Genomic DNA, 13,545 nt, shown 5'->3' on the forward strand with positions numbered 1-13,545 from the left:
CTATCCCAAAATAGTTTCAAGCTGGTGTTTCAGCACTGGCTGCAAAGGAGGGGGCTTCCACTGACACCCATTATTTTTATCAACACTAATCTGATCACACCTAGCGATCCGTTAAAAAACTTAGGAGGAGAGCTGGGTAGGCCACATATTTCCCCCCTGAGAGCGGACCCAAGTTGGGACTGCCCCCTGGGGAACTCCCACCCAAGCCTGCCTGCAATTGGCCGATCTGCAAGCAGGCCTGAAATTCCGCTGATGTGACCATTGCCAAGCCATCAACATCACCTGCCGTTAAAGGTGAGCGGACTTACATTGACGCTTTACCTAATCTGATCACATCTAGCACACATCTTAGCAGGTTTGGAATGCTTAAAGCACTTCTAATATGCTATACTTACAACATGGGCCAGCAACACGTAGCCAGAGGTCTTTGCTGCCCCACCAGCCCCAATCCAATTAGGCATGAAAAAAGGCCTCCAATCAGCTTCAATTATTTGGGGATGATGGGCACTGTACACCTGGAGTGCCAGAGGTCAGCCACCTTGCCTAAGGCGGGTGTGCGGCCTCATCCAGAACAGGTAAGCTGCTATGGCAGGTTGAATATAAGACACAGACCTTAGAGCGAAGGGTTTATTGTACACCATTTTCAAAACATTTACAGAAAGGCCATTACAAGTAATTTCATAGCAACAAAATGAAACATTTCTGGGAAATTAGCTGCCCGAGCTAAAACAAAGTAAACAAGGAAGTATTCCAGAGACAGGGTCATTTTATGTTAAAAGGGTAGCGGCGACCTTGGAGAACTGCTACTCGTTGCCAGATTTTCACTTTAACCACGTTCTTCAGAAGGAAGGAAAAGGCTTGCTCCATTTAGTCCATCAATGACATAGCATATTCAAAATGAAAAAAAGGAAAAGTACTACTTGATGTATTTCTCCATGAACTTTTTGTGAAATTCAGACCGCAGCGTGTCATTGACGAATCTTTTGTCCTTTTTCATCTCATCGACTCCCTTCGCACAGTTCTTGAAGACCACGTCATCGTCCCATCTAAATCCAGGGAGAAGCAAAATATGTTAACCGTTAGAATTAAAGAGAAAATGTGTGACATCACAAGCAGACAAAAGGTAAGGAGCGTTAATCCATGCTATAGTGCAATATCCACCAGCCACAGCCAGCAGGGCCAGTGATTTGTGGAGCTGTGCACTGGACTTGATGTGATTCATTATATATTTATGCTGATTTTTATTCACATGAATCACAAAGTGGCTTGCAAACAATAAATAACAACATAATAGAACATCACAAATCATATAGATCAATTAACAAATCATCAGTAAAATCATTACAATTCATAAAACACTATTAAAACAAATGAGGAAAACCGCACAATCGCAAAAAAATTTTTTATCACATTATAGGATTCACAAAGTACTGCAGCATTCATAATCTATAAGACAATATTAACAACGTTAAAAAAACAGCAACCAAAAAATAAACTTAAGCATACAATTAACATTCATTTAAAATATTCTGGAACTGTGAAATTGTGGAGAAGTTGGGAACAAGTAATTTAGGTGGACATCCCAATGTAAAGCAAGCACCTCCATACCTCCTCTTCACTTTGAAGTTTGCCTGAGGCTGAACTGGACCAGTGAGGTTCAACAAAGGGTTCCCACTCAGGATGTTCTCCATCCGTATCCTCTCCTCTTCAGCTTTCTGCTCTAGTTCCTGGCAAGGTGAGAAAAAGATGGTCCGTGAGCTATAACATAGACCCTATTTTCTGTTCCACCTGATTTTGAGGAAGCTGGGGACTTGGTGACATAAAACTCCCAACCATCTTGTCCAGTCTATTTAGGTTTCTCTTTTCTGTTTTTCCTTCTTGCAGTACCAGGTTTTAAATTAAAGGCAGCTGTCACCATTACAGTGCTGAAAACAAACACACGGCAAATATTGGCTCGGTGTGCAGCACGAAACTGCTCTGGGGTTTTGGCTTTATGTATTCCCCTGAGCTTGGAACAATAAAGTCAAAACAATGGAGGGCTGATCTTCTGATTTCCCCACAGCAGGGCATGGTTATCTCTTGATATGAATTCTCTAGGAAGGGCAGGGAAGGCTGTAATGGAGGTGGTATCACTCTGCACATCAAAGAGGGCACTGAGTCCAGAAAGCTAGAAATCTCTCACCCACAAGCCTGGTTTGTTTGTCTGTATGGAAACCTGTGCATCTTCCTACATGCAGTTCCTTGCTGCCCATGGCGACCAAGCCAGGGCTTAAATATATATGGCAGATCTTCTGCATTAACAGATTCAGGACCAGCAGAACATTCTAGAGGGGCCACATGCAAAAGAATATTGGACAGCAATGATTAAGGCAGCTTGAAACATTGAAAGGGATAACTAGAGCTGGCAAGGGAAACAGAACGATTAATACCATAATGAAAACCAAAAGGCAGCCGCATAGGGTTCTCCATCTTAAACAGCTTCTGCTGGCCTCTAGTGGCATCAAACAGTCATTTCTGGAAACTGTTTTCTGTAGCACTTTTATACAGCGGGGGTGGAAAACTGGATCCTGACATCCCCCAGCCCTCACGAGGCACTTGGGAAGGTGGGTGGGAGCTGCCCATCTGTCAATCACCTGGTGTCACCATGACATCAGGTGAAGAGTTTTCCTTTCATTCCTTGGCTTGAATTAAAGCCAGTTTGCAAAGGAACAGAACGTTCCCTTTGCCAATGTGGTTTAAACTGCACAGGGAAAGGAAGTGTTTCCCTGCAGGGCTTGCTGCAAGAACAGAGCAAGACCTGCTTTGCGGAAGGATCAGCTATAGTATGGAGCCCCTAGTTGCCACAAGCCAGGCTTGGCAAGAAACAACAGAATGTTCACTCTATGGCTTCCAATCCATTTGGTCTGAGGGCTGGAGGTTCTCCCCTGAAGCTACACAGCAGCACCATTCTGCTCTGATGTAAAGTAACCAGGGCTAAGACTTCACTTTGGAGATCAGTGGATTACCCAAAAAGGGGACGGGAGTCGTTAAAACTATTTCTGACATAACAAAATCACGTACAGCATGTGTCCATTAATGTTGTTTGTTGCTTGAAAGGCTAATTGCTTTGAAGTCTTCAGCCAGGGATTTAACACACACACACTTTGAAAGCTATACAAGTCATTAGCAGCGTAATGGCTGCAGAAACACCTGGCTTGCAGAAAGCTCCAGATTAGGTCCCTACATTGTGTCTGCTTCAAAGGATCCAGGCATTGGAGCTAGCAGAGACCTCTACAGGTTAAATGGGCCAAGGACCTGCCTATGGCAGATTTTATAATAAGAATGAAAAGATGCTTACCTTTCGGGCCTGCTCCTCAGCCCGCTCCTTCTTGATCTTTTCTAGCTCAGCTAAAAGAGCAGCTGTGTCATCGTCACTCTCTTCATCATAGTCCTCATCTTCATCCTCCTCCTACAGATGCAGCAAAGTTTTAGCAAACACTGTCCCATCTCCTACCCACCATGGAAACTTAGGTAGAACTTTATGCGTAGCATTACACACAACAGCATCCTATTTCCAACACAACGGATCAGGTGAACCTCCACATGAATGTCTTACACAGACATTTTTGCACTTTGCAATTTCCATAGGCCCATGTGATGTGCCAATATACTGCCACGTGTGCTGCAAACAAGGTTTTAAGTTTAAGCACACCAACTGCAGTGCTTCAAGACTGGCCTGTGTTGCCTAAGCTTACTAGCCAATGACAAAATGCTCCATCAGCACATCTTGTCAGTTTCCTCAAAATTGACAGTATAAAAATCATCCTCTCCTCTCTACATCCATATGACTGTACCATTTTAAAATGAAACGACTGTTCCTCTAAAATTCAGGCCTGCCCACCGCACAGTGTGTGGCCCATCAGTTAAGTACTGTGGGCAAAACAGGTGCCTGACAGCCCATATATCATAGAATTCCACAGTCCTAGACAGGCAGTCAGGTCAGAAGACTTATGGAGCCCCAGGTGGCTTGCAATGCACAGCTGTCGGGCTGTGTTTGCCGTAGCTGATCGCAAGTTGCACATGCTTACCCCAAAGAGGGCCTGCAGAAGGCGTGGGAAACCTGTGGCCCTCAGATGTCATTGGGCTCCAACTCCCATCAGCCCCGGCCAGCATGGCCAGTGGACGAGGCTGACACAAGCTGCAGCTGGACAACAGGTTCCCCTCTATTGCCCTAGAGAGGCACCCCATGTTTCTGACGTTTAAGCATGGAGAAGGATTGTGCCAATAAAGGATGAATGAATGAGTTTTGTCAACACTTCAGACTCTGATATTAGAAAGACTGTGTGTCACAGTTCCGCTAATGGACTACTATTCTAGAGCAGGGTTGTACCCATCAGGGTTTTTCTGCTGATGGAAAGCAGCTTGAGCCACTTTTGGCTTCCATCAATAGATCAGGGATGTGATTTTCACCAACTCCCCCTTCCCACTCTATCTGCACCAAGGGCTTGGGGAAAATCAACAAAAATCGCCTTCCTCCCTGTTCTGCTGATGGAAACCTCTGTCAAAGCAAAAAAGGATGCAACCAGCCACCCAATGTAGCTGAGTGGAAATATTAAAGTGGCAAAAACTTGTTTTCACTTTTATGATGAAGTTTTTATTGGTGTCCAAACAAGAACCTTGCTACTGATTTTTCAAGCATCTGTTTTTCTGTCCAGCAAATACTGTTTCCCAACATCCAAGAATACATACGTCAGTCAAAGGATCATCTGCATCCAGGTTAGCTGCAGGGATCTGATCTAGCCGGGGTTTCTTAGACACAGAAGAGGACGTTGTGTGCTCTGGGGGGCAAACACAGGAAAAACCGTAAGAACTTGCGTGACCAACAGCAATAAAAGAAAAGCGAGCGAAACATAGAGAATCACCAACACTAAGCTTACTGCGAACCCAAATGCAAAAATAAAATAGAATTACTAGAAGCATATGAATCTTTTGCCAACACAAACCAGTGTTAAGTCATTTGTTGCATGTACAACCCTTCCTGGCATCATCTCACTCTCGGATCAAACTCCTTCAGATGTCTAGGGAAACCCACATTAAGGAGACAGACTTGGCTTGACCCTTGCTTTTTGGAAGAAGGTCTCAAAAGCTGAGGAGAGTATAATACTTCTCTCTTCTACTGCTTTGTTTTGCAATTCGCTCTCAGCTGGTTTCTCCTATTAAGCTCACGGTACCCTTAACATTAGGGAAGCGGGTCAACTTGCCGATCAAAAGGTCGGCGGTTCGAATCCCCGCAATGGGGTGAGCTCCCGTTGTTCGGTCCCTGCTCCTGCCAACCTAGCAGTTCGAAAGCACGAAAGCCCGGCGGGAAGGTAAACGGCGTTTCCATGCGCTGCTCTGGTTTGCCAGAAGCAGCTTCGTCATGCTGGCCACATGACCCGGAAGCTGTATGCCGGCTCCCTTGGCCAATAAAGCGAGGTGAGCGCCGCAACCCCAGAGTCGGTCACGACTGGACCTAATGGTCAGGGGTCCCTTTACCTTTACCCTTAACATTACCCCATCTGAGGAGCAAATTTGCCAGGCAGGGATCTATGTGGTGAGGGGATCTCTCCTGATCTTCCAATACTTGCACTTTTAAAAATGGGTTTAATGCAGGTTTTAATGATGTGAACTGCTTCCAGACTTTCCTCATAATAAGAATTATAAAATATTTTCATTTGAATTTTTTTAATATTTTAGATTTTTTTTTTTTAATGCCTACATACAATTCCTTGCTGCCTACGGGTACCCAGCAAGTGCTTAAATGCTTAATTCTACTTGGATTACTTGGATTAACTTTTGTTGAATGACCTGGAACTGTCCTTAATACACAACGTGATTCCCCAGCAGCCTGCAAGTCACAGCCTGACCTCCCCTCCGAAAGGGAAAATAATCTGCCAAAACAACACAGACCTCGCGCAGGCCTGTCTCTGTTCTTCTCCCTCACAACAACTCTCTCCCTCTCCTCCAGTTCTCTCCTGAAGTCACGGTTGCGTACCTCTTCAGGGGCATCCTGGGTGGTTTGTCTGAAACAAGAAGCAAGTGCAGAAGCTGAAGGGAAGGAATTGTCCACATACAGCTGACGCATTACAGCTGCTGTGACTATGAGAGGCGAAACATTCGTAACAAATATCACCTCAGCCAAATGCTCGTCATTTTACTTATTACAAATCACTAACCCACTCTGAAGACTTCTAGAGCACCTCAACACATTTAAAAGGAATAATCGGATGCTTAAAACAACAGAGAATAAGCTTTTAAAAAGAAATAAAAACTGGTGGCAGTTGAGTCTCCCTGGCAAAGGCATTCCAGGGCTAGGAGCCACCACAGAAAAGGGGCAGGGAGACATGGAGAAGGGCCTAAGAGAATGAAGGAAAGCATAGCATTTCAGGTACCCCATATGCCAAGCTGAATTGGGCTTTGAAAGCTGCTGTTTTATGGCAAATGGGTCACCGGGGGGCAATGTCTGTCAGCTTCCTCCTCCTCAGTCCCAGTGTTGCTCAACAGGGAGGAAGATGAGGACAACCCTAGATTTAGCTAGCTCTGGCTGTCTACAGCTCCAACCCTGTTCACTGCTGGTCTCCATTCTTTATGCTCTACCACTTCCAATGGGCAACAGCCACCACTGGCCTTTAAGGTTAAGGGCCAGTACCAGAACTAGCAAAGTGATACTAGGCAAGCTATTATTCTTGCAGCTTCAACCCACTTCTACAGTATGGAGATAATGACACTGCCCAACATTATCAGTAACTGCAAGTTTTCAGCACTGATTTGGAAGCAGATCCCTTCAAATTACAGGTGCTATTATAACCCCACAGTACACATGAGGGATAGGGAAGCTGAGGAAAAGGTCCCAAAAAGCACAGCAGCCAAAAATCAGTCAGATTTTTTACTGGGCCTCATGATGAGCCTGTTGTTAGTTTAAACTGCATGCTCGTACCCATCTGGTTGTGGAAGATGCTTTGCCCTTATTGCCCATTTGTGAAGTTCTACAAGAATTCTGAGATGGCCGTAAAGTGGTGGGAAACCTCTGGACTGCAAGCCTAATTAGACTCAGCATGCTGACCCATTTGGCTCATGGGGCCATTTTGGTCAGCCAAAACCCACCTCCCATATACCTGGTGCCATATATGACATCAAGTGCAGGGCAGGTGAAGATATGGTTTGGCTGAAAGCAGAATTTATAGGAACCATCGAGCAGCTGATTGCTGTGGCTTGCAAAGTGCTGTTCCTCTACCCGTGCAGTTCTTCAAACTGCTCAGATAAAGAAAAATGGGTCACTGGCGGTCAAGTGATTGACAAGCCATTTGACACCCTGCTGTCAAAACTGGTCTGCAAGGGTGGGGGTGGCATGGATCTGTATCCAATTCTCCACCCTGCCAACAGAGTTAGTTTTGCGAAGACATCCACAAAAGTTAATCGCTCACACAAATTACAAAGAGTTTGTCTGCCCACCTGCACAGCATTTGTGCTATGCTGATAGCCAGAAAGAAAACAAATCATGAAATCATTTTTAGTTTGCAAATGTTTTCCTGTAGCAAATTCTACCTGCCAAAGGGACAGAAAAATCTATTCCCTGCTAAAGACAAAATAAACACTGCAGAAAACAGCCCCCACAAGAAACGTAAACTGTTACCTGTATTTGATTTTAGTATGAGAGGGAAGATCTCGGCTGGAATATTGTTTGGAGAGCTGACTTAAGTCACCTTCTCCTTTCCCTCTCCCTCCTCTTGCAGGTTCAAATGTTGGTCTAGCTGCAGTAGTCATCTTTAATACTGTGAGATCAAATGCACATCATGGATGGATGCTAGAGCCTGCCAGAGCAAAAAAAGCAAAAAATCTAAATCAACATGCATAGCAAGCCTTATTACCACACACTGCAGTCCCACATAAAATCACTCCTCTGCGGCAGCTATTACATTTTTTAAAAAAAGAAGATAGCTGCTTATGACGCATTGAGTACCATGCACAATTTGGTCCTACGAGCCTAGGCAGCAAATCAGGAAGGCCCTGCCTTAATTCTCACCTCTACTATAACCTCACTACTTGGACTTTAGCAAGCCATTCTGCCATAAACCTCAACACCACACTCATGTAGTAATGATGGCGACAGTACTGACATACCCGAGAGTTAGTCAACTGGGTGCCCTCCAGATGTTGCTGGACTCTCATCAGCCCTACCCAACACAGCCAAAGGTGATGGGAGTTGTAGTCCACAGAACTGGACTACAGTTGAAGGGCGCCAGGTTGGCTGCTCCTACCTTACAGGGCTGCTGTACGGCATTCAACTGGATAACATGGGCACTGCTTGGAGCACTTGAAAACGCTAGGTGGGCATTGAGCATCACCTCCTTACCCTTACATTTCGTGTGCTCTGGTTTCCGTCACGGTGTCCCATTGCACCAGAAGTGGTTTAGTCATGACCCAGAAAGCTGTCAGTGGACAAACGGTGGCTCCATTGGCCTGAAAAGTGATATGAGCGCCGCAATGCCATAGTCGCCTTTGACTGGACTTAACCATGCAGGGGTCCTTTACCTTTACCCTTACATTACGGCATAGGAACGGAGGCAATACTCTTCCATTCACTCCTGCTATTCTGCATTGATTCACCAAATAATCCATTAAATTGATTTGCTGCGATCCCCTCGTCATAGCTGTCAACTTTCCCCCTTTTAAAAGGGGAATTCCCTTCTTCCGAATAGGATTCCTCGCAAGAAAAGGGAAACGTTGACAGCTATGCACCTCGTTGTCATGTACTGCAAAAGGACATGCTTGGCATTTTCACCCCTGAACCTTTAGTGCGACCCGCCTTTTCCCCGCTTATCTTTGTACAAAGAAACGGTAATAGCTGTCCTGAGGCGGCTTTGATACTGGGAAAAAAAAGTTCTGATTCTTAAAAAAAATGAAGCCACGGTCTCCCTGCGCGACAACCGACCTAAACTACCGGCGTCTCCTGCTACGCCAGGGGAGCCCTGCTGGGCCAGGCCAAAGGCCCGTCCGAGGCCCCTGGGTCCCCCTGTTCTCACCCGAGGGCCGCCCAGGAGTCAGGACCTGAGGCCTCCCGCTCCTGCGACCCCCGCCAAAGGGCGCTCGGAGGCACGGAAGCCGCGACAGGGGAGCCACGGGCAGCTTCCGGCCTCCGAAGGCGCCCCTTCCCCCGCCCGAAAGGCTCACCGGCTGCTCCCTCCTCACGGGCACCAGGGCGGCGCGGCCACTAGGCCGGCAGATCCGTCGCAACCTCCGCACTCCCGGGAGCCACCGCGCCCAAGGCCGCAGGTGCGCGCGCAGACCCCGAAGCCATAGAAAATCCACAGGCTAGAAGGACACGCCGCTCTAGTTTCCGGTTTAAATAAATAAATCGCGTCGCTCTGGGCATAAGCACGTCTATGGTCGTGCGATGGCTAGGCTGCGCGCGGCTTCAACTTTCGCCTCATCTCTCGTGGGAAGAAATGGAGAGCAATCCAAGAGGGAGGTGGGGCTGGAGACAAGATTCAGGGAGGCTGTAATGAGCAAACGCCATAGAGGATACCACAGAGATGGAGGTAGAACGTCTCCGCTCCCCCTTTTTTTCCCTTCCCGTTGCTCAAAATGGCGGCGGCTAGTTGGGAACCGGAAGTTCCGGAGAGGCGCGCTTTGCTACGCTTCTCGTAGACTTCCGCCTTCGAGGACGAGGCAATGGCGGGAGTCGGGGAAAGCAACGGTCCGGTTACGTCACGCGGCTTAGGATGCCCCGCCCACAAAGGGGCGGCGCCTGGTCGGAAGTGAGATGATTGCTCCCCGTGAGTTTCTGTTGCCATGGTGATGGAGCGAGGCTGGAAAGGCTCGAAAGGGAACAGTTTCTGGAGCAGAGCAAAGGGCTTCTGAGTGTGTGCAGAGTTCTTTCCCCACCCCGCTCCGTAAAGATAATCTGCCGTCACGTGCTTGGACTTGCGGGGCGTCGCTTCATAAACCACTTGCCTTTCTTCTTCTCTTTTTTACGGAATGGAAGGATAGCTGTGCTGGTCCCACCAGTCAGGGCACCTCGAGGGGCCCGACAGCTTTTCTTGAGCTACGGGGACAGTGGTTTCCACTTCCAAACCTTCGTGACTCAACAGCTTCTTTTCACAGTAAAAATCAACAAGTTTTATCCCACTTTTTCCCTGTTCAGTGGTTCAAAGAAAGCTTTAAAAATCTATATCTGAAATGCTAAAAGTCATGTAAACCACGAGAGGTCCTCAGGGAGCTGCAGAACTCACCAGAATCACTGAGGTGCTGTAAGGCGTTACAGTGGTACCTCGGGTTACAGACGCTTCAGGTTACAGACTCCGCTAACCCAGAAATAGTACCTCGGGTTAAGGACTTTGCTTCAGGATGAGAACAGAAATCGTGCTCCGGCGGTGGCGCTGCAGCAACGGGAGGCCCCATTAGCTAAAGTGGTGCTTCAGGTTAAGAACAGTTTCAGGTTAAGAACGGACCTCCGGAACGAATTAAGTATGTAACCAGAGGTACCACTGTAAAGACAAACCACGAGGTCTGTCTGGGGACCAGGGGCTTGTCCACATTTGAGTATTATTTAGCTATTATTACTATTAAATTAAATTTATATACCACCCTTCATTCAAAGATCATAGAGCATTTTGCAACACTTTAAATTCATGGCTAAATTCACAGCCCCCATTCAGATTAGACAGGAATAGTCCACATCTGCATGTATTTGAATTTGTAAATATTCTGGGAAGCAACTTCAGTCTTTCTTTGGGGTCCCTTCAGGCAGGTCCCAAACCAACTGATGACAAGAAAGATTCTGGCTAAACATCAGGAGTAACTTTCTGAAGGTAAGATCTGTTCAACAGTGGAATGGACTCCCTCGGAAGGTGGTGGTCGGCCCTCATGCATGTTCACTTCATCAAATCTGGTCCTCTTTGAAAACAGTTTGGACACCCCTGGGCTAAGATGACCCCCGGGGTTCCTTCCAGCTCTACAATTCTATGTTTCTATGACCCAACTGGGAAGGAGCGAAAGGCTTAGGTGGGGCTGGTAGAGCATGTGCTTTGCGTACAAAACCCCCCAAGTTCAGTTCCTGCTATTTCCAATACTTGGTCCGGAACCCTAGACCAAATTCACAATATACTTCCAAAGCACCACAATACCATTTAAAACACTTTAAACAGTGGTTTAACAACAAATCCCTCTTCAAATGGAAATATGTTACTTGCAGCTTTGTGAGGGGAATAGGGGTCTTCTAACAACTCACAGCACCCTTAACAGACTACAGCTCCCAGAATTCTTTGGGGAAAGCCATGTGTGTTTAAAGTAGTGTCACAGTATTTTAAATAGATGGTGTGAACGTGGCCCTAGACAGCTGCTACCAGTCAGGGTAGACAGTAGTGTGCAAGATGTTCCTACTTACAGTGGTACCCCGCAAGACGAACGCCTCGCAAGACGGAAAACCCACTAGACGAAAGGGTTTTCCGTTTTGGAGGCGCTTCGCAAAACGAATTTCCCTATGGGCTTGCTTCGCAAGACGAAAGCCCATAGGGAAATCTCCGGGGACCTCTTTTAAATGCTAGCGGTGGGGAGCAAAGCCTTTCCCCCCCCTCCGGCCTTCAGAAGAGGTCCAGGAAGGCTGGCGGGGGCCGAAAGGCTTTGCTCCCCACCGCCAGCATTTTAAAAGCAGTCCGGGATAGCAGGGAAGCGCTTCCCGCTATCCCGGACGGCTTTTGAAGGCAGGAGAGGTCCGCGAAGCCTGGGCGCGCTGATCTCAGCGCGCGCAGGCTTCGGCATGCCGGCAACTCTCCGCAAGCAGCGGCAGCGCTGCCGCTGCTCGCGGAGAGGTCCGCGAAGCCTGGGCGCGCTGATCTCAGCGCTCGCAGGCTTCGGCATGCCGGCAACTCTCCGCAAACAGCGGCAGCGCTGCCGCTGCTCGCGGAGAGGTCCGCGAAGCCTGGGCGCGCTGATCTCAGCGCGCGCAGGCTTCGGCATGCCGGCAACTCTCCGCAAACAGCGGCAGCGCTGCCGCTGCTCGCGGAGAGGTCCGCGAAGCCTGGGCGCGCTGATCTCAGCGCGCGCAGGCTTCGGCATGCCGGCAACTCTCCGCAAGCAGCGGCAGTGCTGCCGCTGCTTGCGGAGAGGTCCGCGATGCCTTGGCCGGACAGCTTTTGAAGGCAGGCGGGGGGGACAAAGACTTTCGCCCCCCGCCAGCCTTCAGAAGAGGTCCAGGACCTCTTCTGAAGGCTGGCGGGGGGGAAAAGTCTTTGTCCCCCCTGCCTGCCTTCCCAGGGGCTTTTAAATTGCCCCGGACAGCGGAGAAGTCCTCCGCTGTCCCGGGGCGATTTTAAAATGCCGCCCGCCAGCATTTTAAGATCGCCCCGGACAGCGGAGAAGCCCTCCGCTGTCCCGGGGTTTTTTAAAATGCTGGGGTGGGTGGGAAGAAAAGCCCTTGTCCCCCCCCCCAGCCTTCAGAAGAGGTCGGGGGACAGACTGTCCCCGGACCTGGTCTGAAGTCGGTTTCCCTAGGAACGCATTAATTGATTTTCAATGCATTCCTATGGGAAACCGTGCATCGCAAGACGAAAAACTCGCAAGAAGAAAAAACTTGCGGAACGAATTAATTTCGTCTTGCGAGGCACCACTGTATTTTAACTTTTCATTAGTAGAGCAAGTCTGCAGTGGCTGCCTAGATTAAAAATCCAAGCTTTTCATTTCAGGGCATTGATGGTCTTCATAGAATCGTGATGCTCCTACTATCAGCTCTTCCATTTCTTTGGGCTCCGTTTAGTTCTCATGTATACCTATATTTACCAGTTTAAGTTATGCTTCTGATAAAGTGGCTAGAATCTGCACTATCAAGGTTTATGCAACATTACTCTGTTAATTAAGGGGCCACAAGTCTATCAAGGTGTGGGTATCGTTTTTGCTGCAGCCAACTTACTGAAGTTCATGTTTTAAATTGACATCTTTCAAATGCTTCCACCCAGCAAAAATATGCAACTGTGCATACCGGAATAGCTAAGTGGAAGGCGGGGACCTTATCAAGGTTTTCTTTTTTCCTCCTGATTTGCCACTTGTAGATGGAGCAGGCAGAAATGTTTCTGAGGAGGAGTGGTAAGGAAAGAAGCTGTCCATCCAGTTCATAACCTGCAACTTGAGTCCCACCCTTTCAGCAATGTCTCTCTTCCAGACCTGTCCCAGAATTGAACACGTGTGTGTGATACAAAAGATGCAAGCCCAGTCTTGCCTTCTGTAGAAACTTGGAAGGGATTTGACACTTGTTTCAGCAACAGTAAATATGAAAGCTATGTCAAAATACTAAATCTCCCATTTGTTGCCAGGTATTTACTTCTGGCAAAGAGAATCAAAGTAACACCTCATTCCATGTTAGGGCTTGCACAGAGGGTGTGATCTATAACAAACCCCTTTATTTAATAGGCTTAAGATCACAATGGATGGTTGTGATGATGTTCTGGCACTACAGGCACGGTGCTCTGCGTTTAGAGTCAACAGCAAGGAGCATGCAACTGAGATTCAAATTGGAGAAAGTGTGCACCCAAG

The 13,545-nt window shown here is 47.7% G+C and overlaps 1 protein-coding gene and 1 long non-coding RNA gene across 3 annotated transcripts; one reads left to right on the plus strand and one right to left on the minus strand.

Annotated features, from left to right (window-relative positions):
- Positions 1 to 613: 613 nt before the first annotated feature.
- CWC15 (CWC15 spliceosome associated protein homolog) lies at positions 614 to 9,339 on the minus strand. Of its 2 annotated transcripts, none has more exons than XM_081002453.1 (7): positions 9,190 to 9,339; positions 7,652 to 7,829; positions 5,929 to 6,041; positions 4,729 to 4,817; positions 3,338 to 3,448; positions 1,609 to 1,727; positions 614 to 1,046 (listed from the first exon to the last, which is right to left on the minus strand). In XM_081002453.1, exons 2-7 carry the CDS (start codon positions 7,780 to 7,782, stop codon positions 917 to 919), a joined length of 693 nt encoding a protein of 230 aa, XP_080858579.1. In that variant the 5' UTR covers positions 7,783 to 7,829; positions 9,190 to 9,339; the 3' UTR covers positions 614 to 916. The 2 variants fall into 2 exon arrangements, with proteins under 2 accessions (XP_080858579.1, XP_080858580.1); XM_081002454.1 differs by lacking the exon at positions 9,190 to 9,339 and adding an exon at positions 9,042 to 9,157.
- Positions 9,340 to 9,549: 210 nt separating this feature from the next.
- LOC308475416 lies at positions 9,550 to 13,307 on the plus strand. Its single transcript, XR_013985169.1, has 3 exons — positions 9,550 to 10,121; positions 10,765 to 10,829; positions 13,065 to 13,307. It is a non-coding gene; the product is annotated as an uncharacterized lncRNA (long non-coding RNA).
- Positions 13,308 to 13,545: the final 238 nt, after the last annotated feature.

This window comes from Podarcis pityusensis (genome assembly GCF_964106645.2).
Source record: "Podarcis pityusensis genome assembly, chromosome: 4".
Classification (NCBI taxonomy): domain Eukaryota; kingdom Metazoa; phylum Chordata; class Lepidosauria; order Squamata; family Lacertidae; genus Podarcis; species Podarcis pityusensis.